Raw genomic sequence first — 23,969 nt, forward strand, 5'->3', positions numbered from 1 at the left:
TATTTTTTTATACTTTGTATACTTTTACTTTTTCATATGTCTTCAGGTAAGTCACATGATGGGCTGGGTCTGAGTGAGTGAATGAGAAACTTGTATAGCGCAACACATGCCAACTGAATTGCCTCAGGGCGCTTAGTATCGATTTCCTGCTATATTTTGCCTTCAGAATAGATGAGTTTTGAGTTTTTTCCTGAAGGCCTGGTGATCCACTTCCGTGCGGATGCTGGTTGGTAAAGCGTTCCACAGTCTAGGTCCGTGGACTGCAAATCTTCGTTCTCCTTTGGACTTGTATCTGGCCTTGGGTCTTCTTTCTCTTTGTCTTTGCTCCAGTTTAGGGTGGTCCTCAGTGAATGCAAAGTGCAACACTGATGTGCTGACATCAGCACCACTTTCTCCTTCAATAAGCAATGAATGAAGGACAACTGGGGTGACTTAATCTTGATAGGGCAGGGCCTGATGCCCATTATTTCATATTATGTCCCCAGTCCTTCAGGTTGAATGAAGATGGGTGTCATTAAACCCAGAAGACTAAGGACAATTTATGGCAAAAGGATGCACTTTAGGGGACAGCTCCAGATTGAAGGTAAGTAATGTAGTCTTTTTTTATTTTGTACTTTGTAGCACAGCACAGAACTACTGGCAAGAGGCCAGGGGAGGAAAGAAAAGTTTTAGCCTGGAAGGCAAAAACAACCAACTGGCCCTTTCATGGTAGAGACAGTTTACTGTGAGCTAAGTGTGCCACAGTGGTATGGCTGAGTGGTGGCCAAGGGGAAAAAATTGCGTTTTCTTAAAGAACATGGTTTTTGTAACACGCATTTTCTCATATATACTGTATGCTGAAAAACAAGGGGCATTGTGAAGAATGCACTCCAAAAAAAAAGTTGAACAAGATGACTGCTGTTCTATGAAAATTATATGGGTTAACCTATAAAAAAAATATCATGCCATCATCAGAAATAACCCCTATAATTCCCACTTCTTTATCATAAAACAAAAACACAGTTTTGCATTTTTGATCACTTTTATTGCTGTCACAAGAAATGTAAACATCCCTGTGACACCAATAGGCACATGACAGATACTCTTTATGGAGGGATCTGATCTGGGGTCTATAAGACCCCTCACCCCTCCTTTGCACTTGAAAACATTCAAAAAGGCAAGATTGGCGTTTGTGAAAAATGTAGATTTTTGAAAACTGGAGCCATTGGTTCCAGAGTAAACAGGACGTGATGTCATGACGTTACTTCCAGGTTACAATATCCCAGACCCGATCAAAGTCGGGTCTCCGGCCAGCCGGTGGACATGCTGGCTGGTTGCTCGGGTCTCCCAGTGGGACGGGAGAGCCCGGGGCGAGTGGCGGGAAGGGGGGATGTCCCCTCCTGCTGCTTGTAATTACAGCCGAGTGGCTTCCGCATTGGTTGTTTATACAAGAGAGCCGAACATCAGCTCTTAAAAAAAGCGGTATTGGGGTACAACCACTTGAAGTCAAATGAGGTACAGGTACTGTACATGATTTGGTGCCATGTGGGTAAACAATTTGTTTTATCTAGCAACAGGGAAATTAGAAATTAGGGCAAATGAATTAGACTTTTAAGCATCAGAAAAGTGGCAATATTTTCTAGAAAGCAATAACAATTATATTTAGCTTTTTCCTGGACTCGACTCAGCCAAAGGTTCATTTTGGTTTTTCCACTGGATAGATTTCTTATTTGTTGCCTGAACACAAAATGATGACTGCAATCTAATCAAAAAGTAGCTTTTCTTAAACTTAAAAAAAAAAAAAAAAATCATTCAAGAATATCCTCTACTAAAATTTGAAGTCCCTTCTTAGGTGACATTAACAGCAGGAACGGTGGGCGGATAAGAAGGCAGGGCTTCTGTAACGGTGGAGATGTCTGTAAGTGTCATATTGCTGTCTTTGGATTGCTCGGACTTCCAGCGCCTTGCTCCAGACTTGTTGTTAAATTCATAAGTGTTTCCTGTGACTAATATAAGAGAACAGTTCATTATTGATGCTTTCAGAAATGGATCAATACATTAAGCATTAAAAAAAATTTTTAAGGAGACCTTGCCTGCTGTTTAAATAAATCCAAATGACAAATCCTTGCATTAGAGGAGGTACAGTATTATACTGACATTTCTGGTTTCCAGTGTCTCCTACCTTCCTACCTTCTCATTCCAGCACTGCAGATTCCATCAGTCTTTTCATTTTTTTAAACTTCTGAGAGTGTTAGGTGCTTGTGTCCACCATTGTGTGCTCTGGAGACATCCTTCAAATCCCGATATCACAGCAGTGACTTAGGAAGAAGGGAAAACAGGCACATCACACTACTGGAGAAACCAAAGAGACTGATGGAAGATAGAGGTAAGGTGGGAGACACTGGCCACCCAAGAGATGTATATATATATATATGTATATATGTTCTATTGCAGGGATCCGTTAATACTGAGTCCTGTAGTGACTTAGGCCTTGTACACACGATCAGTCCAAACTGATGAAAACGGACTGAAGGCTGAAGTCTGATGGTCTGTTGGACTGATGGTCTGATGTGCCTACACACCATCAGTTTAAAATCTGATCAAGTCCAACGCGGTAACGTAAAACACAACGACGTGCTAAAAAAAAAACGAAGTTCAATGCTTCCAAGCATGCGTCGACTTGATTCTGAGCATGCACGGGTTATGAACCGATGCTTTTGCGTACTAACCATCGGTTTTGACCTATCGGTCATCAGTTCATCAGTCCGATTTTAAAGCAAGTTTTCAAACTTTGGTCTGAAGGACAAAAGTCTGATGGGCCATACACACACAATAGGTTTGGACTGATGAAACTGAACTTCAGTCCGTTTTCATCAGTTTGGACTGATCGTGTGTACAGGGCCTCAGGGGGGAAAGAATACAGGCACGTCACACTACTGGGAAAATCAAAGAGACTGATGGAGGATGCAATACTGGAACAGGGTTAATGTGGGAGACACTGGCCACCCAGGAGATGAGTATATCTCTTCTATTGCAGGGATCTGTCACTGCGAAGTCCTATAGTGACTAAAGCCTCTTTCACACGGAGCCGACCGTTTTTGTGTCCGCTCCGTGTGTGTCCGTCGGCTCAGCGGGAATCATCCGTAATCCCTGCTGAGCTGTCGGCAGAGAGGGCGGTCCCCGCACACTGTGCAGAGACCGCCCTGTCTTTCCTCCGCTCTCCCCTATGGGGAATCGGATGAAGATGGACCGTCTGTCCGTCTTCATCCAATCTGTTCCGCCGGACGGATCCGTTCCGCCGTAAACGGACTTGTAATAAACGGACGAACGGTCCGCCAATGTGAAAGGGGCCTTACAGGCACATGACACTACTCAAAAGTGTTGAATACTGAAGAGACGAACAGAGATTTGAATTCTGGAACAGAGAAAAGGAAGAAAACACTGGTTACCCAAGAGATGAGTTTACATCTCTCTTCTATTGGAGGGACCTTCTGTTTGGATTTCTTAAGGAACTTACAGGTTTACTTTTTTTTAGCTCTACAAACTGGCATAACAAATACCAAAACTGCCATATTGACTAACTAGCGCCTGATTTGTGCCAGTGATTAAGGTGTGTTTTATGTCACATAAATGAAACATATTTCTTTAGGACAAAACTGATGGTTGCCTTTCTAAGATGATGAGAAAGCTTCTAGATTTCAGAGCTCTCTGAAATACAAAGTCCCATGTTGCCCCATAGTAAGAAATCAGACCCTAAAAAGCATTTAAAAATGTCTGTGTGGGCATTGGGCAAAGCACACAACTTTAAAGCATAGCTTCAGTCAATATGTTTAGCTTTGGAGCTATCCTTTTATAGCTGTCTGTCCCTGTTGAGTAGATTTTCCCACACTTTTCAGTTAGGTCCTGTCACACCCTGGCACAAAGAGAGTCACGAGAATGAAAAGTGTCAGAAAGTCTGGGCCACAAGGACACACAAGGCAATCCAACCTCTGAGAAGATCTAGTCCTTAAAATGTCTCCTTAGCCCTGTACACACGATCGGATATCTGATGGAATCTAATCTGATGGATTTTTTCGTCGGCTATCCGATGAAGCTGACTTTCATCAGTCTTGCCTACACACCATCAGTCAAAAATCTGATCGTGTCCAAACGCGGTGACGTACAAAACACTACGACGAGCCGAAAAAAATGAAGTTCAATGCTTCCGAGCATGCGTCGACTTGATTCTGAGCATGCCTGGATTTTTGACCGATGGAGTTCCATACAGACGATCAGATTTTTTTATTGTTCTATTTTTTTACATGGATGGAAATAAAACCGATGGGGCCCACACACGATCGGTTTGTCCGATGAAAACCGTCCATCGGTTGATTTTTAGCGGACAAACCGATCGTGTGTACAGGGCTTAAATGTCTTAAAAAAAAGTGTAGGCTTTCGACTTAAAAAAACTGCTGGTAGATCATTCATCGGCTCCCCTACGTGAGAGTTGAATTCTCTTATGGATAACTGCTTTAATGTTAACTTCTAAGAGAATTTCATATTTACCTGGATCAACGGCTTCTCCATGGAAAATGGGTTCATAGGTTGTAGTTTCCTTTAACAAATAAATAAAAAAAATAAGATATGCTTGTAGTTGTTTCCTTCTTTTCACCACACTAAGAGAGAGACAGAAGCCCCCCCAGACAGTGAAGTTATCAGAAATCTCCACCTGCATAGGAATATGTGTCTGGGCACACCTTAATCAACCCATGTGACACATATTCCCCCCTGTTTAGACCCCTAATGTTTCACCAAATAAAAAAATGCATCTCCTTTTTTCGTTGTTCTCCTAAAAAAATTGTAATAATAAAAAATTTATAAAAAAAAATACAAATAATAAGAAAAATAATGACACTGCTCTACTGACACCAATCTCTGCCCTTATGACACCATCCACTGCTCTACTGACACCGTCCACTGCTCTACTGACACCGTCCACTGCTCTACTGACACCGTCCACTGCTCTACTGACACCGTCCACTGCTCTACTGACACCGTCCACTGCTCTACTGACACTGTCCACTGCTCTACTGACACCGTCCACTGCTCTACTGACACCGTCCACTGCTCTACTGACACCATCCACTGCTCTACTGACACCGTCCACTGCTCTACTGACACTGTCCATTGCTCTACTGACATTGTCCACTGCTCTACTGACACTGTCCACTGCTCTACTGACACCATCCACTGCTCTACTGACACTGTCCACTGCTCTACTGACACCGTCCACTGCTCTACTGACACCGTCCACTGCTCTACTGACACCGTCCACTGCTCTACTGACACCGTCCACTGCTCTACTGACACCGTCCACTGCTCTACTGACACTGTCAGTATATATACACATACACACACACGCATATGTGTTTGAGCTTTGGAGTGCACAACCTAATGCAATAGGCTGCACACACCTATGATAGAGTCACACATGTGAGCATATACTCAGTGGTAAAAGACAGCCCACTCCCTTCTTTTCCTCCATGCCCACTAACCAGCTAATTACAATAGGGGTGGCATATTTTATGTAGATTGATGGAGGCTTCACTTCCCTCTTATTCTAAGACACAGGCTGGAGGAGCCTGTGACTGTCAGTAATCTGCTCACACCATGTTTTTGCCAAAAATTTATTAAAATTTGATTTCAAATATATATTGACATTAACTATTTATTTTTACTCTGCATTACAAAGGATGTTGTGTTTATTTTGAACATGTGACCAGCAACAGAGGACTAGAAGTGCCTCCTGCTTATGATTCCCTGCAGACAGGCTGCAAAAGAGCTGGGTCATGTGACAGCTGTATATCGATTAGTATAAGGGTATTTCTTTTTTTTATTAAAATAATTACAGTGCCATCATCCAAATACAGAAATAGAAGAGACAATGTATATTAAACAGTGTGGGCCGGATTCAGAAAGGAGATACGACGGCGTATCTCCGGATACGCCGCCGTATCTCTGAGTGTGCGTGGTCGTAACTATGCGACTGATTCAGAGAATCAGTTACGCATAGATTCCCCTAAGATCCGACCGGCGTAAGTGTCTTACACCGTCGTATCTTAGGCTGCATATTTACGCTGGCCGCTAGGTGGTGCTTCCGTATAGTTACGCAATGAATATGCTAATTAGGTAGATACGCCGATTCAGAGACGTACGTCCGGCCGGCGCATTTTTTTACGTCGTTTACGTTAGGCTTTTTCCGGTGTAAAGTTACCCCTGCTATATGAGGCATGGCTAATGTTAAGTATGGACGTCGTTCCCACGTCGTGTTTTGAAAATTTTACGTCGTTTGCGTAATTTCGAGCATGCGCACTGGGATTTTTTCACGAACGGCGCATGCGCCGTTCGCGAAAAACGTGGGGTCACAGTGAATTTACATAAAACACGCCCACATCATCCCCATTTGAATTAGGCGGTTTTACGCCACCACACATACGTTACGCCGCCGTGACTAAGGGCGCAAGTTCTTTCTGCATACGGAACTTGCGCCCTATCTTACGGCGGCGCCGACAGATACTGCAATGTATCTGAATCCGGCCCTGTGTGTTTAGTATCACTTTAACTTTATATGCTCCCACAATTACAAACAGGAAAAACAGTATTAGGCCTCAAAATTGATCTTAAATAGACCTGTTCCTAATTTGACCATATTTGATATACCACACCTGCTTTTAACACTTCACATTCCTTTCCGGAGCCCAAAAATAAAGACAATACTACTGAAAGTGGAACTTTTATAGTTCAGAACCCAATACGGATGATACAAAACAATGGGGCAGATCCACAGAGCTAGTACGCTGGCGTATCTACTGATACGCCGGCGTACTTTCAAATTACCCGCGTTGTATCTTTGGTTTGAATCCTCAAACCAAGATACAACGGCATCTGGGTTAGATCCGACAGGTATACGTCCTCATGCGCCTTTCGGATCTAAGATGCAATACTTTGGCGTCCGCTGGGTGGCGTTCACGTTTTCCGCGTCGGGTATGCAAATTAGCTATTTCCATCGATCCACAAACGTACGAGCGGTCGGCACATTTTTTTACAGCGTATAGTTAAAGCTGGTATTTCGTCGCGTATAGTTAGACCTGCCATGTTAAGTATGGCCGTCGTTCCCGCGTTTATTTTGAATTTTTTTTTTTTTGCGTAAGTCATTCGTGATTCGGGATGGACGTAATTCAAGTTAAAAAAAATGACGTTGTTGCGACGTCATTTAGCGCAATGCACGGCGGGAAATTTTGAAACGGAGCATGCGCAGTTCATTCGGTGTGGGGACGCGCTTCATTTAAATGAAACACGCCCCCTAATCGCCGATTTGAATTCCGCCGCCAGAGATACAATACGCCGCCGTAACTTACGGCGCAAATTCTTCCAGAATTTGATTTAAATCCAGGTAAGGTACGGCGGTGTAGCGTATCTCTGATTCGCTGCACGGGTGCAGATCTCTGTGGATCTGCCCCAATGTGCCTAGTGTGAGTTCAGTGATCAAAAAAAAAACAGAATGAATGAGGTTTTGTTCCTGGAAGTTGGCATTGGCAATTACCCCGCTTTTTCTGTTATATATACTAAAAAAATAATTAGGCTTTATAAACCTTTAACCCTAATAACATTACTAACAATAATGGTGATAATAATCAAATTAATAAGGACATTATTATTATGTATATTATTTTTATTATGCATAATCAGCAGAACTACTTCATATAGCATTAGAGGCAATTACTCACTGTGATTTTTTCAACTTTCTCCTTTTTTGTTCCTAATATCATAACATACAAATTGTTAATAACAATTACAAAAGCAAAATAAAAAATAAATAAAATTAACAAAAAAAAAAAAAGGAGACACCACCTACAAAGAAACATGATGACACCCTGGGCATGAAGAGAAAGGTTTATCATTATTAAAAGGGTTTTGGAAAAACTATGGGCCAGATCCACAAAAGGGATACGACGGCGTATCTGCTGATACACCGTCGTATCCCTGTTTTTAACTATGCGGCTGATTCATAGAATCAGTTACGCATAGCTAGTCCTAAGATCCGACAGGTGTAATGGACTTACACTGTCGGATCTTAGGATGCAGTACCGTGGCCGCCGCTGGGGGCATTTCTCGTCGTAATCCAGCGTCGGGTATGCAAATTAGCACTTACGGAGATCCACAAAGCTTTTTCCCTTTGTTAAGTCGCCGTAAGTGTTAGTTTGCTGTCGCAAAGATAGGGCTACTTTTACAAAGTGTAAAGTTAGTACACCATGTAAAAGTGTACCCGTCTTTCCCGCGTCGCTGTCAAATTTTTTTTTACATTTTTTTTTTTCCTGCCGCATCTCTTTTTTACACGTCGCGATTCACAAAACTCGGCCCCACGTAACTTTGCGCAAAGCACGTCGGGAAAATAGCGTCGGGAGCATGCGCAGTACGTCCGTCGCGGGAGCGCGCCTAATTTAAATGGGACACGCCCCATTTGAATTGGCCCGCCTTGCACCGGACGGATTTAAGTTACACCGCTGCAAATTTCCAGGTAAGTGCTTTGTGGATCGGGCACTAACTTGTGTAATTTGCGGCGGTGTAACTTAAATCTCAAAAGTTACGTTGCGCCCGCTGGTTGTGGATCTGGCCCTTTGATCCTATCAAAAATAGGAATGTGAAAAAAACAAAACTGCCCTAAATACACACAATAAGTAGTTCAATTAGTGAAATTGAGAGTTTCTGATTTCGCAAAATGTAACCTATGGCAAAATCGGTACTTGGGAGGTAAGATCAAATTTTCGTAGATCACTCAAATTTTTCCTAGTCATTAATTTGCAGCATGCACATGCTAGGTACACGGACACCCAGCACACACTGAAGGTGGGGATAATCAGTCCGTGTCATATATGTGTGTAGCAACCATATACATATAGTACCAATACATAGAGAAGAGAAGAGCAAATGGATAATCATTTCACACAACAGGGGAGTGAACAAAAAAAAAAAACAACAGATTCATGTATCCACACAAGAGAGGTGGATGCAGGAATGTCCCCTACCGGGACATTGTATTATGACGGCGGGTACTCTTCACTGTCAGAATACACTGATCGGTTCTGCAGCCAATTGGCTGCAAGATGCTAATCAAAGAAGGTTTTCCAGTCGGTCAGTTTGACAGAAGTTGATCGAACAATCAACAAGCGAGGGCTACACACACACACACATTAAAATATGTCTGTTGAACTAGCCTAATTTTGATCTGTGTGTACCCAGCTTTAGAGACTCAGAGCTATCGGATGAACCCACATACCACCACAAAGACAAATTCTACTACATACCTGGTTTGTATGTCTTGACTCTACGAACAGAAAACAAAAAATAGTTAATTGTTTATCAAATACTAGAGCAGTAGCAGAGGAATGGAGTTTCCCGACTCCATTCCTCAAAGCACCGCAACAGGTCATGTTTTCAGACTTTCCATTATTTTGCACAGGTGATTTGATCAGTTTCACTGAAGGAAATCTTGAAAACATGACATGATGGTGCGCCTTGAGGACTGGAGTTGAGAAACACTGTACTAGAGGACAACCATCATCTATGTCAATAAACACACAGAAGTAAAGGCATAAATAAATATATACAGTATTGTCAGATCAAATAAAGACATTGGCGCATTCACATACAGGCACCCAGAGCAACACACACAAACATGCTGTCATACAGAGGAAAATCAGTGATGTATGAAGAAGCATGTTGGCTTATGATGGTATAGGCTTTGTATACAAAACAACCAATTCCTGCATTTATTGCAGTGATCGGGGTGGGGATGGTGTTGTTAAGGAGTCCTCTAGAGAAGGGGATCAACCACCAGGCCACAGCCTCCCTCCTCTTGGGCCTCCAGGCAGATGCAAAGTTCTTAATCTCCCACAGTGCCTCCCAGCTTTCATAGTGTCACCCACCCTCCCTCCCATAGTGATCCACAGTGCCCCCAGGCCCCTGAGAGCCCTCAACATCCCACAGTGCCCCCAGGCCTACTATAGAGCCTATAGCCCTCCACAGTGTTCCCAACCTCCCTCAGTGCCCTCAGCTCCTCTCCAGGAACGTCATCCCTTACAGGGCCACCAAGTCTGCTGCAGATTTCCCTAACCCACTCCACAACCCTCATCCTCGCCTACAAAGACATCGAGCCAGCCTTTCAACATTTCAATACTCGTTTTGCATTCCCGTACCTTTTTTTGTGAGAGTATAAGCTTTATTTTTTTACTGTTGGGGCATGGAAAGTTTTGGAAGAATTTACCGGGCCCTGGTTTAAAAAAGGCTGTGCCACAGCCATTGAAAATGGTAGAACTTTCAAATGCTCATTAAGGAGTAACTTCAGACATGAGACTGTAAGTGCCTCAGGGGCAAAGACTGATACGAATAGTTCAGGAAAAAAAGATATATAGGTAGATTCAGAGAGAGTTAGGCCGGCGTATCAGTAGATACGCCGACCTAACTCAGAATCTGCGCCGACCTAAGTTTAAGTGTATTCTCAAACATAGATACACTTACACATATCTAAGATACGACGGCTTGCGCCGTCCTATCTTAGGTTGCAATATTTCTGCTGGCCGCGGTCAGCGTAGAATATGCAAATCAGTAGATACGCCTATTCACGAACGTACGCCCGGCCGCCGCAGTACATTTATGCCGTTTACGTGAGAGATAGGCCGCCTAAAGTTAAAGCTGGGCACTAGGTGGCGTAGCCAATGTTAAGTACCGTTCCCACGTCGAAATTCGAAATTTTTACGTTGTTTGCGTAAGTCGTCCGTGAATAGGGATTTACGTTGTTTACGTCCACGTCAAAATCAATAGGCCCGTGCGGCGTACTTAGCCGCAATGCACACTGGGAAATGTAGGCGCCCGGTGCATGCGCAGTTGAAAAAAACTTCAAAAACGTCAGGTCAAGCCCCATTAACATAAAACACGCCCCCTTAGAGAAATTTGAATTAGGCGCCCTTACTCCCGCCCGCTTTAGGCTACGCCGCCGTAACTTAGCAGGCAAGTACATTGTGAATCATGTACTTGCCTCACTAACTTACGGCGGCGTAGCTTAAATGCCTTAAGCTACGCCGCCTTAAAGTTACGGCAAGGTATGTGAATCTACCTATTAAAAGGCTTCAAGGAAACCATACATCAAAATAATTGGACTTTTTGGGGTGATTTTATTTCTTTGAATTGTTTTTTTCTTTTAAGTTTGTTTTGTAAAGCCATACCTTTTTATTACAGGCAGGTTCAAACTCTTATTTAAATAAATTATAATCTGGAGTCATATGTCATTTTAATTTTCACCCATATCCACATGCCTTTAACCCCCTATTCTACTCCACTTTACTTCCAACTGCTCATTAAAAAGCAACTCCAGATATGAGACTGCACACTCCTCAGGGGCAGGGACTAATTTGAATAGTTCAGTGCATTTTGCAGAACCTTATACAATATAGTTTATGCATACAGAAAATATTATTATTATTACTAGCAATAAGTAAATTAACCTCCCTGGCAGTATGATTCTGTCTGGAATTACGTATCAAAAGCGGTACAATTATTTTGCAAGGAAATTTGGCGTTTTATACTGTGGGTCTGCAATTCCTAGGAATAACTCATTTAAATCTGACCAAACAAGAGTATAGTAGGCATCCCGGGTATGAATTGGTTTTAACATTTTTTTTTAAATTATAATATAATAAATAATTATAAATAATTATAACAAGTAATAATATAATTATAATAACAATTATTCAATAATGTAATCAAATCAAAATCACTGAAATTTGCTCAGTTGCAGAATTGTCGCTGTCATTACTTTTATTTTTTTATGACGACTTTCCCCACAAATCGCTATCGCACAATTCTGCAAGTGATTATAATTTATTATCGCTGTTTTCTAGCTGCTCTAAAACCATTTTTGACATAAAGGGACACTTTTGGTTGCTATGGACAATGTACAGTTTGCAGGCAGAAAGAACTGTTTTTATTATATAAAAGTACATGTAGGACACTGGGCAGACCACTAGGGACAAGGGGGGGTGTGTATTTTTTACATACAGTACTGTAATCTATAAGATTACAGTATACTGTATGTAATGTGTTTGTTTACTTTTTTGAATTTGGCGCCGTTCTCCGCCCCAGTGCGTCGTAACATCGCAGGGAACGGAGATCGGCGGCACACGGGGACACTGTAAATCGAGCACTGTGCATCCCCGCTCGCTCACACAGCGGGGATGCATCGCAGGATTCAGGGACAAGGTAAGTAACTTTGTCTGTGGATGCTGCGAAAGGTAAACCGCGCCACTCTGCACATCTACCCTGAGCGTGACTCGGGGATACCGATCCTAGCATGGAAAAACCACCCTGAGTCATGCTCGGGATACCGCTAAGGGGATTAATTATATCAAAATACCAATTCCTGCATTTCTTGCAATGAAAATATTATGGACACCTGAATGGTAAAACTAACAGGAAAAGTAAACAGGCATACCTAAGGATTAGCAAATTATAGTATGCTCAGTATTCCATGTCACCTAATCAAATTTTACCTTTGATCAGTTGAAAGCAGAAAGAAAGATTATGGATTGCAATAATTATTACCAAATAGTAATAAGGGTAAACTACTGTGCATTGTTTTTGCTATAGAATTTACAAAGAAATTCAAATATAGTGATAAACAGTAGCAGGAAGTCATAAAAGGCACTGGATGTCTTGGTTTCATATACACAGCACTCACCTTTTATTAGTCACCTTGTTCCTCACATTTTGGCACAGTGCTTTCAAGTTGGTGTATTTCCATATCAGATGGCAAGCCCAGGCAAACAGAGCAGCCAGGAGCAAGGCCATGAGAGTCAGCAGGAATGGTACATACCAGGCGGAGGGGTTATACGTATTGACATCCTTGTTTACTATAGTAAGTCCTTTTCTCTTCTGTTAAAGATGCACAAAATAGTGGTACAGTTATATGCAGCAACTAGCCAAACGTTAGGTTTTAAACAGTGAAAAGCTAAAGACAAGCATGCTGCTTCTATGATCATTGCATAACACACCATGAGTGTCACATGCAGTATATGGAGGAGGGTATTAGGTGGAAGGAGGTTACAGAGAACCGACAGAATAAGAATAGTACAAAATCCAGACATAAAAATAAAATGTAAAGGGTATGCCCAGACACTACCCAAAATGATCCCAAAATCTCCCTCTCTCTCTCTCTCTCTCTCTCTCTCGCTCCTTTCCCAACATTATTTTTTTTTTCTGTTATTTTGCAAGAAGTATCTTTTTATTACCACCTATTATATCACCCTGCAGGAGCAGCTGCTGGTAGCTAGGTCCCAATAAAATAGGTATACCCCCACCCAGAACTATATCTCCCGGGAGCTTTTTCCCTACACAAAGTGTGTGAGTAAAGGCAGCAGCATCATCTTGCTGGGAAAGAAATCAATATATGCATGTGAAGTGAGACATAGAGGGAAGGGGATAGGCAGAATTATGTAGACCACCAAGAAAGGAATTTCACAATGGTTTGAATTTCAGTGCAGAACAGGCACAGTGTTGTCAGCCATAACAGGAAGTACATTGGACTGATGGCGGGTTTACAGTTTTTTTCCTGCACTTGCAAAGGGATAAAAAGGGATAAAACAGCAGCCAAATGCATATGTAATATAAAGATTTGTTGGTTATTTATTAATTTCCATCATATACTGTACATCGTTCTATACTCTGAACCCCACCAAAAAAATCAGCTATAGATATGCTTTAAATATGGTTGCATAGGACTAGCATACCTCTTAGGTATCAGGCTGTAAGGTTGTAATTTCTAATGTTTAATTCATGATTGATAATAAACACAAAGGTCCTATTTTTTATTTTATTTTTTAAAAATCAGACCTGTGACTTTTTTTCTGATACGGCTGTTGGAGGTGAGTCGATCTAGTGCAGGGATATGCAATTAGTGGACCTCCAGCTGTTGAAAAACTACAAGTCCCATCATGCCTCTGCTCCTCGGTGTCATACTTGTGGCTGTCAGAGTCTTGCTATGCCTCATGGGACTTGTAGTTCTCCAACAGCTGGAGGTCCGCTAATTGCATATCCCTGATCTAGTGCATTGGAGTAGCATTCAGAAAGAATAGCACCCCTAGACGCCACCTATTACCACAATGAATAGATCTGAATGGGCCCGAAAGGTTTGTTAATTCACAGATGCAACCTCTTCCATTCGCCCAGGCAGTGTCAGTTATCAGAATTGAGCTCAGGCAGGAGACAGGTCAGCCTCCATAGGTAACTTACACTCTGACATTTCTGGTATGAATTGTTTAATGTCACACACACACATAGCTCCCAACTGTCCATAATTTCGTGAGACTGTCCCTGATTTAGAACAAAGTCCCTCTGTTCCTCTTTCCTCCTCATTTGAGTCTGATCTATATAGTCGTATATAAAATGCACTATTTATCTCGCAAAAAGTGTTTCCCAGTGCTAAACATTTCATCCAATTTCTAAAATTCTGCATTGGTGAATTTCAAAAGCCAATATAAAAGGCAAATTGGTAAAAAAGCACTTGTGGGTTTAACTAATCATTTTGTATTGTATAATTCTCCTTTAAAGGATAAATGATAAAATAACAATAAAGGATGGGGGGGGGGGGGGGTGCACAGGGGGAGTGTCCTATGCCTACATACTTTTGCTAATGGGTGGCCCTTGTTTCGTTTGCAAAATGTTGGGAGGTATGCACACAGTATATATGCCCATTCCTAAATGGTTCTTTTTAAATATATAAGCTCGCTGTCGGCACCAAAAGTATTAAAGTGAAGCTTTGTCCCAGACCACAACCCACCTAAGGCACTAAGGAGTAGACATTGAATTTTCAATTTAAAAAAGTGCCAAAATGAGTTCTCTTCCTTTCCCTTTTTTAATTTTTTTCCTTCTTTTCCAGCCTACCGTTTCTCCTTTGACCCTTTAATTTTATATTTCCCCTTTCATACTCATTTCCTAATCGTTTCAGTACCATCATGGCTTCTTACCAGCATGACTATACCAATTAAAATGGTGATATATGGGTGTAAAGCAAGGAAGAAGGAATGAATATATATGGTTCTTAACTGTATCACTTAATACTTACCTTCCCAAAGATCAATACATTATGTAAAGAAAATTGTGACAACCTGGTATCTGTATTGGAATTTTTGCATTATTTATTTAAAAACAATAAAACAGACTATATGAAAAAAAGTATGAATAATGATTATTTTAGGGTGTGGGGTGCTCCAAGGTAGGGTGGGGGCAAGATCTGAGCCCAGAATGGGGTTTTAATGATGTTTTAATAAATACACAGTTATTTATTTACTGTACATACACTTGGAATTCAGCTTTTACCAGTAGTCTTACTTATAAAAACTAATTATCATAAAAAGTTAGCTTTAAAGTGCTTTGGAAAGGTAGGCCCAACCTTTGTGTCTGACATTAAATGCGCCATTGTATCTTTTTTTTAATTACAGAATGCAATATGAGACAAGGCTCTGATTTCCAGCTATGGACATAGCATTCCCTGCCATACTTAAAGTGTTAGTTCACCTTTACAGGAAAAATGAAAAGATAAACTAACACTGTACACCCTGCCCATACCTCCCCCTCCCCCATTCCCCACTGTGCTTACCTCCGTGGATGCTGAGCTGTCTATGCCCACACAGCCAGTCCATCAGTCCGGGGGTTTGAAATCCTTACTCTTCTCCTTCTTGTCTGTATAGCGCTTCTAGGATGGCTTAGATTGATGCTGATTGGTGAACGCCCATCACAGAGCATCACTCTGATCTGCCCCAGAATAAGGTGACCAGATTTTTAAAATGAAATCCAGGGACATATTTTAGTTTTTTTTTACTAGTAATGGCGGCAATCAGCCCGTCACCGCCTCCACCCACCTGACAGCCTGTCAAGTCTCACTCTCCGGGCCCCTGGCTACTACTGGGTGGGGAGCGGAGGAAGATCACTCCACCAGTGAAGGCAAGGAGATAAAACAGGCGGCTGGCTGGGACTTGAGCCAAGGCAGAAGAACATGCGAGGGGAGCTAAATGGGCACCCGAAACTGAAGAAATATTCCCTCCACTCAGACCAGCACATGATCATCAGAAAGGGGTACAGAAAATGGAAAAAATACACCCCCCTAATCTAGTAGGAGCAGCGGAGTGGGGGGGGGGGTGTAATTCAGTATTTTTTATTTTATTCTGCACTGACTGTCTTTGAAATTGCCTCAGCCCCTGTTCAAATCCAATCTGGGGACACACTTGGTCCGGGGACAGTGTCCTCAATCTGGGGACTGTCCCCTGAAACCGGGATGTCTGGTCACCCTACCCCAGAAGCACTGCAGAGACAAGAAGGAGAAGAACTGACTGCTTAGCATCCATGGAGGCAAGTACCAGGGGGGTGGGGAGAGTGTACAGGGTACGTTAACTTTTACATTTTTTTCTATACAGGTGAAATTACACTTTTTCTATACCTGTAACCCAGATTCTTCTGTCATACTTACATAGTAGTCAGTTGTAGGTGGAGCGGGTGTGTTAGTTCGGACCACTCTTACATCGATCATTGCTGTTCCAGTTCTCGGATGCTGGGCATTACCATACTTAACATTGTCATCAATTATGTGGACTATCAGGGTGTATCTCTGCTGCATATCTGCCCCATTGTCAAAGTCAAAAGGAGATTTCACTATAAGTTTAGGGTTGTGAGAGCCATGGGTGGGATCAAAAGAAAAGTGATTATTGATGTTCCCTAAGAAGAAAAAAAAAAAGAATCAATATGACAATGTGAATGTAGAACTAGTCAGACAGTTTTGATTTCGATGCTGACCGGCCTATGTGAGTGTAGATGACACAACTACAGGCCTCATGCACACAGGATGTTTTTTTTCCTTTCCCAGATGTCTATGCTTGATATGATTTTAGGCACGTTTAGGTGGATCAGGTGCTTCGGCAGTCATTCATTTCATTGGCCAGAATTTTAACTTATTGGCCATTGGAATGCATGAACATTCAAGTGCTAAATGCACCTAGGGCCAGATTCACAGAGCAGATACGACGGCGTATCTCCTGATACTCCGTCGTATCTCTGTTTCTATCTATGCGACTGATTCATAGAATCAGTCGCATAGATAGCCATAATATCCGATAGGTGTAATTGTTTTACACTGTCGGATCTTAAGATGCAATACCACGGCCGCCACTGGGGGGAGTTTGCGTCGTAAACTAGCGTCGGGTATGCAAATTAGGAGTTACAGCGATCCACAAAGGTTTTTCGCGTTCGCTACGTCGCCGCTAGTCTAGTTTCCCGTCACAAAGTTAGTCTTTATTTTGGTGCCTTAACTTTACACAGCAATCGTATTGCTGTATAAAGTATGGCCGTCGTTCCCGCGTCGAAATTTAAAAAACAACGTTGTTTGCGTAAGCCATCCGGGAATACGGAATTACGCTACGCGTCGCCGTTCGAAAAAATGACGTCACTTCGCGCAAAGCACGGCAGAAGTTCGGAAACGGAGCATGCGCGGTAGGTCCGGCACGGGAGCGCGCCTAATTTAAATGGCACAAGCCCATTTGAATTGGCCCGCCTTGCGCCGGAGGCCGCCGGCGTAGGTTTTCATTGCAAGTGCTTGGTGAATCAGGCACTTGCGATGAAAAATTGCGGCGGTGTAACGTATCTACGATACGTTACGCCGCCGCACTTCTACGCAAATCTTGCCCATAGTGCTTAAAGCTCTGCTTGTTTGCTTCCTCCCCCCTCCGCTGCCACACTTGGCACCTTTCAGTGGCGTGCGGGTTCCTGTTTTGACAGGTACCCGTCCCCACTTCTGGGAGACCCCGATGCAGCAAGGTCCCCCGGAAGTTCGGCCCCTTCTCCTTTCCTCCGCTACCGAGCCATTCACAAAGCGCAGATCGCTTGGCGCATGCGCAGTATAGGGTCGCCTAGTGCTTAAAGCGGAGCTCCACCCAACAAGCTCCGCTATATATACAGTATGTATATATATATATATATATATATATATATATATATATATATATATATATATATATATATATATATATATATAACTCTAGGGGTAGATAACATGTCTTTGAAAAGATGGCAATGTGAAGATATGGGCCCAAGTAGGATTTTTTATTTATTGTTAAAGTGCATACATTGCATACATTGCGGTGCCCAAGCCTTGAGACTTGTGCAAGTTCATAACGAATGTGATGCATCGAAAACACTTTGAATTTGCATGTCATCCCTAAAGTCATTGGCCCAGATTCTCGTAGATGGGCGTAAAACTGTGCGGGCGTAACGTATCTGATTTAAGTTACGCCGCCGCAAGTTTTACAGGCAAGTGCTTTATTCACAAAGAACTTGCCTGTGAAGTTGCGGCGGTGTAGCCTAAATCACCCGGCGCAAGCCCGCCTAATTCAAATTAGCCGGGTAGGGGGCGTGGAGCATTTAAATTAAGTGCGTTCCCGCGCAGAACGTACTGCGCATGCGCCGTCCGGAAAATATCCCAGGGTGCATTGCTCCAAATGACGTCGCAAGGACGTCATTGGTTTCGACGTGAACGTAAATGGCGTCCAGCCCCATTCACGGACGACTTACGCAAACAACGCAATTTTATAAATTTCAACGCGGGAACGACGGCCATACTTAACATTGGCCGTGCAAACCTAACGTAAACGTCGTAACTTCACTGCGTCGACCACGCGTATGTTCGGGAATTCGCGTATCTAGCTAATTTGCATACTCGACGGGGAAAACGACGGAGGCGACACCTAGCGGCAAAAAATAAAATTGCATTTAAGATCCGACAGCGTAAGAGCCTTACGCCTGTCAGATCTAATGGATATCTATGCGTAACTGATTCTAAGAATCAGTCGCATAGATACGACGGCCCAGATTAGGACTTACGACGGCGTACATGGCGTTGCGCCGTCGTAAGCCCTTTGAGAATCTGGGCCTATATATATATATATATATATATATATATATATATATACAGTGGAACCTCGGATTACGAGCATAATCTGTTCCAGGAGAACGCTCGTAATCCAAAGTACTCGCATATCAAAGCAAGTTTCCCCATAGAAGTCAACGGAAACTAAAATAATTAGTTCCACATTGACTTCAATGGCATGCAATATAGCAATTGTGGCCAGAGGTGGGGCACCGCAGAGCCTCGTAAACACTCGGAAAGGCCTGAGTTTTCCAAGCATTTCCGAACGGCTCCGATCGTCTCCGCTCGGCTCTGGCGCACCCCACCTCAGGCCAAACGTGGTACTGCACAGCGCTGTGGCTTGAATCCTGCTCGTGTTGCGAGACAACACTCGCAAACCGAGTCAGGATTTTTTAAAATACAGTGCTTGTATTGCGAAACAATTAACCGCGTTACTCACAATCCTTGGTTCCACTGTATATATACACTGTGGGCTAGATTCTATAGATACGCCGCGTAAATTCAAAGCTGCGCCGGCGTATCTTCTTTCTGTATTCAGAAAGCAAGATACGCCGAAATTAGGCTAATATCCGACTGGCGTAAGTCTCTTACGCCGTCGTATCTTACGGTGCATATTTACGCTGGCCGCTAGGTGGCGCTGCCGTCGATTTCAGCGTAGAATATGCAAATTACCTGGATACGCCGATTCAGAAACGTACGTGCGCCCGGCGGATTTTTTTTACGTCGTTTGCGTAAGGCTTTTTCCGGCGTAACGTTACTCCTGCTATATGAGGCATAGCCAATGTTAAGTATGGACGTCGTTCCCGCGTCGAATTTAGAAAATTTTACGTCGTTTGCGTAAGTCGTTCGCGAATAGGGCTTTGCGTAAATTACGTTCACGTCGAAAGCATTGACTATTTGCGACGTGATTAGGAGCATGCGCACTGGGATACATTCACGGCCGGCGCATGCGCCGTTCGTGAGAAACGTCATTTACGTGGGGTCATGTTTTATTTACATAAAACACGCCCACCTCCTGACAATTTGAATTCGGCGCGCTTACGCCGGCAGATTTACGCTACGCCGCCGCAACTTACGGAGCAAGTGCTTTGTGAATACTGCACTTGCCCGTCTAAGTTGCGGAGGCGTAGCTTAAATAGGATACGCTACGCCCGCGTAAACCTACGTCCCCCTACCTGAATCTAGCCCTGTGTATATATATATATATATATATATATACTGTGGGCCAGATTCACGTAGCGCAGCGGATCTATAGATCCGCTCGATCTACGTGAATTAAGATCCGCTCCCGCAAGTTTAGGAGGCAAGTGGCTAATTCACAAACAACTTACCTCCAAACTTGCGACGGCGGATCCTAAATCCCCCGGCGGAATTCAAATTCCGCGGCTAGGGGAGTGTACTATTTAAATCAGGCGCGTTCCCGCGCCGATTTAAATGCGCATGCATCGTCCGGGAATTTTCCCAGCGTGCATTGCTCCCACTGACGTCACTAGGACGTCAGTGGTTGCGACGTGAGCGGGACTTGCGACGCGCGTGTTCGTGAATCGGCGTACGCAAACGACGTAGGAAAATTCAAATTCGACGCGGGAACGCCGGCTATACTTAACATTGGCTGCGCCTGATAAAAGAAGGGGTAAGTATACGACGGAAAACCGCTACGGAAACGACGTAAGAACACTGCGACGGGTCCGCGTACGTTTGTGAATTTGCGTATCTCGCTGATTTACATATTATTTATCGTAAATCAGCGGGAACGCCCCCGGCGCCATTTTTAAATTGAAAAAAAGATCCGACAGTGTAACACAGTGTAACACTGTCAGATCTTAGTCCTATCTATGCGTATCTGATTCTATGAATCAGGCGCATAGATAGGACCAGTGTAAGTCAGAGATACGATGGTGTATCTGTAGATACACCGTCGTATCTCTTTGTGAATCTGGCCCTGTACACACACATATACACATTTACACACAGTATATGCACCTGAGAAAATCTCAAACCGCATGGCCGTATCATCTGAGTCTCTGTCCTTGCAGTTTAGTCTGAAGTTGTTGATGTTGATCCCGGCAGTGATATTATCATAAATGACAGCCGTGTATCTAGATGGCTTACACACTGGGGCCTCGTCATTCTCTTCTATTATATTAACTGTGACCTAGAAGAACCCATAGAGACAGCATATCATATGTTAGTATTCAGAAAATAACAGCAAGAGAAATAGCAGTAAATATATAAGCCCTACTCTGACATGTCTATAAATTAAATAAATTGACAAGTCTCATTCTCTTTTTTTTATCATAAAGCAAAAAAAAAAAAAAAAAGTTTCAGTTCAAAATCTGACACCTAAGGCCCCTTTCACACGGACGGATAGAATGGTGCTTTTAGCTGCGGATTTTCTAGTTTTCTACCGCAGCTAAAAGCACACAGGGCCAGATTCACGTAGAAATGGACTACGCTGCGGCGGCGTAACGTATTCCATTTACGTTACACCGCCGCAAGTTTACAGCGTAAGTGCCTGATTCACAAAGCACTTACCTGTAAACTTGCGGCGGCGTATCGTAAATCCGCCCGGCGCAAGCCCGCCTAATTGAAATGGGGCGGGGACCATTTAAATTAGGCGCGTTCCCGCACCGAACGTACTGCGCATGCTCCGTCCCTAAAATTTCCCGACGTGCATTGCGCTAAATGACGTCGCAATAACGTAAATGGCGTCCAGCGCCATTCACGGACGACTTACGCAAACGACGTGAAATTAAAAAATGTGACGCGGGAACGACGGCCATACTTAACATTGGTTAGACCACCTAGAGGGCATGCTTAGTTTTATGCGACGTATCTCTACGGAATTGAAGTAAATTTAGAGCGACGGGCAAAGCGGACGTTCGTGAATCGGCGTAACTAGTCATTTGCATATTCTACGCCGACCGCAATGGAATCGCCACCTAGCCGCCGGCCTAGAATTGCAGCCTAAGATCCGACGGTGTAAGTCACTTACACCTGTCGGATCTTAGGGCTATCTATGCATAACTGATTCTATGAATCAGGCACATAGATACGACAATCGTATCTCAGAGATACGACGGCGTATCAGGAGATACGCCGTCGTATCTCTTTTGTGAATCTGGCCCACAATGCTTTCCTATGGCCCCATTCACACACAACGTTTAGCTGCGATTTTGTCGCATGCGGTTGGTGCGAATAGAAAAAATTTAATTGAATGCGTCCAGATGCGATTTAGCGCAGCTATATGCACTTAACCGCAGGTAATCTCAGTCTTTTGTGTCAACTGCGGATAGCAGCTTATAAAAAAAAAAAAAAAAGAACAGGAAGCACATCATAATCAAAAAAAAAAAAAAGGGTTGCTATGGAAATGACTACCGCAGCTAAACGCGGCCGCATGTAACCGCACGTAATCGCAATGTACAAATGCAGCTAATCGCAGTGCTCAGAGCCTTGAATTTCACTGAAAATTTCCACAAGAAAAGTTCTTGTTGGAAATTCCGATCGTCTGTATGCAATTTCGACGCACAAAAAAACACTCATGCTTGGAACCAAGTCGACGCATGCGCTGAAGCATTGAACTTAATTTTTCTAGTGTTGTACGTCACCGCTTTCTTAACGGTGGGAATTTTGTGTGACGGTGTGTATGCAAGACAAGTTTGAGCCAAAATTCAGTTGGAAAAAAATCCACGGTTTTCTTGTCAGGATTTCCGATCGTGTGTACGCGGCATAAGGCTCCCCTTCTCTATACAAGTACCTTGCAGTTCTTAAAAACAAATTTGGAAAGCTCTCCTGCTTATGGACATTCTAATCCGCTGACACTTAATGAACTCAGGAATATAAATTGTTTCTTGTGCTTATTATACCAAGTTGTGCAAAAAGAGCCTCCCGGTAATCAATGCTTATGAACGATTGTCCTGCACAGTTCTAACTCATGAAAGATAACTTACTGCCAAAAGAGGGCAGATCTATAAATCGAACTGCAAGCTGCAAACTGAAGACATTGCCCAGCAACTGCAGGAAATTACCACATGAACAGCGAACGCAACAAGCGATAATGGATGTTGGTGTTGTCATGTTATGTAATAAGGCTGCACTGCGTAACTATAAATCTTTTCATTAAATAATACCTTCTCGGACTTTGTTTGACTTGTGATATACGTGGGAAACAAATGATCGTGGAATTCATTTCAGGAGTAATATAAAAAAGGCAATTTGTTTCCTATTTTATAAACTTTCTATATTTTGAGAGTACATTTTTGATTGAGGGAAAGGACTGTCAGGAATGCCAGGGTATCACATTATTTTTTAATGGCTGGTTGGTAACCTCAGGCTACAGAAGTGCAACATTGCTAGACTTCTTAACCACTTGCTTACTGGGCACTTAAACCCCCCTCGTGCCCAGACCAATTTTCAGCGCTCTCACTCTTTGAATGACAATTGCGCGGTCATACAACACTGTACCCAAATGAAATTTTTGGCATTTTTTCCCCACAAATAGAGCTTTCTTTTAGTGGTATTTCATCACCTCTAAGGTTTTTATTTTTTGTTAAAAAAAATAAAAAATTAAAAAAAAAGAAAATACAAATATAAAACCGTTTTATATTTTGTTATAAAAATTTGCAAACGGGTAATTTTTCTCCTTCATTGATGTACACTGATAAGGCTGCACTGATGGGCACCGATGGGCTGCACTGATGGGCACCGATAAGGCAGCACTGGTGGGCACCGATAGGTGGCACTGGTGGGCACTGATAGGCGGCACTGGTGGGCACTGATAAGTGGCATTTGTGGGCACTGAGAGGTGAAACTGAGAGGTGGCACTGATGGGTGGCACTGAAGGGCATTGATAGGTGGCACTGGTGGGCACTGAGAATTGGCACTAATAGGTGGCATTGATAGGTGGCAGTGATGAGCACTGATAGGTGGCAATGATGGGCACTGATCAGCACTGGTAGGTGACATTGATAGGCAGCACTGCTAGGTG

At 43.0% G+C, this 23,969-nt stretch overlaps 1 protein-coding gene across 1 annotated transcript in view; it reads right to left on the reverse strand.

Annotated features, from left to right (window-relative positions):
• Positions 1–226: 226 nt before the first annotated feature.
• LOC120945194 (cadherin-related family member 3-like) overlaps positions 227–23,969 on the reverse strand; it is an 84,755-nt gene continuing 61,012 nt past the window's right edge. Inside the window, exons 13-19 of the mRNA XM_040359169.1 lie at positions 20,966–21,137; positions 16,535–16,779; positions 12,752–12,945; positions 9,324–9,343; positions 7,746–7,777; positions 4,525–4,573; positions 227–1,985 (exon numbers count right to left, since the gene is read on the reverse strand). Of these exons, the coding sequence (XP_040215103.1) occupies positions 1,828–1,985; positions 4,525–4,573; positions 7,746–7,777; positions 9,324–9,343; positions 12,752–12,945; positions 16,535–16,779; positions 20,966–21,137 (870 nt within the window). The 3' untranslated portion in view covers positions 227–1,827. The remainder of the gene's footprint in view (positions 1,986–4,524; positions 4,574–7,745; positions 7,778–9,323; positions 9,344–12,751; positions 12,946–16,534; positions 16,780–20,965; positions 21,138–23,969) is intronic.

This window comes from Rana temporaria, chromosome 7 (genome assembly GCF_905171775.1).
Source record: "Rana temporaria chromosome 7, aRanTem1.1, whole genome shotgun sequence".
NCBI lineage: Eukaryota > Metazoa > Chordata > Amphibia > Anura > Ranidae > Rana > Rana temporaria.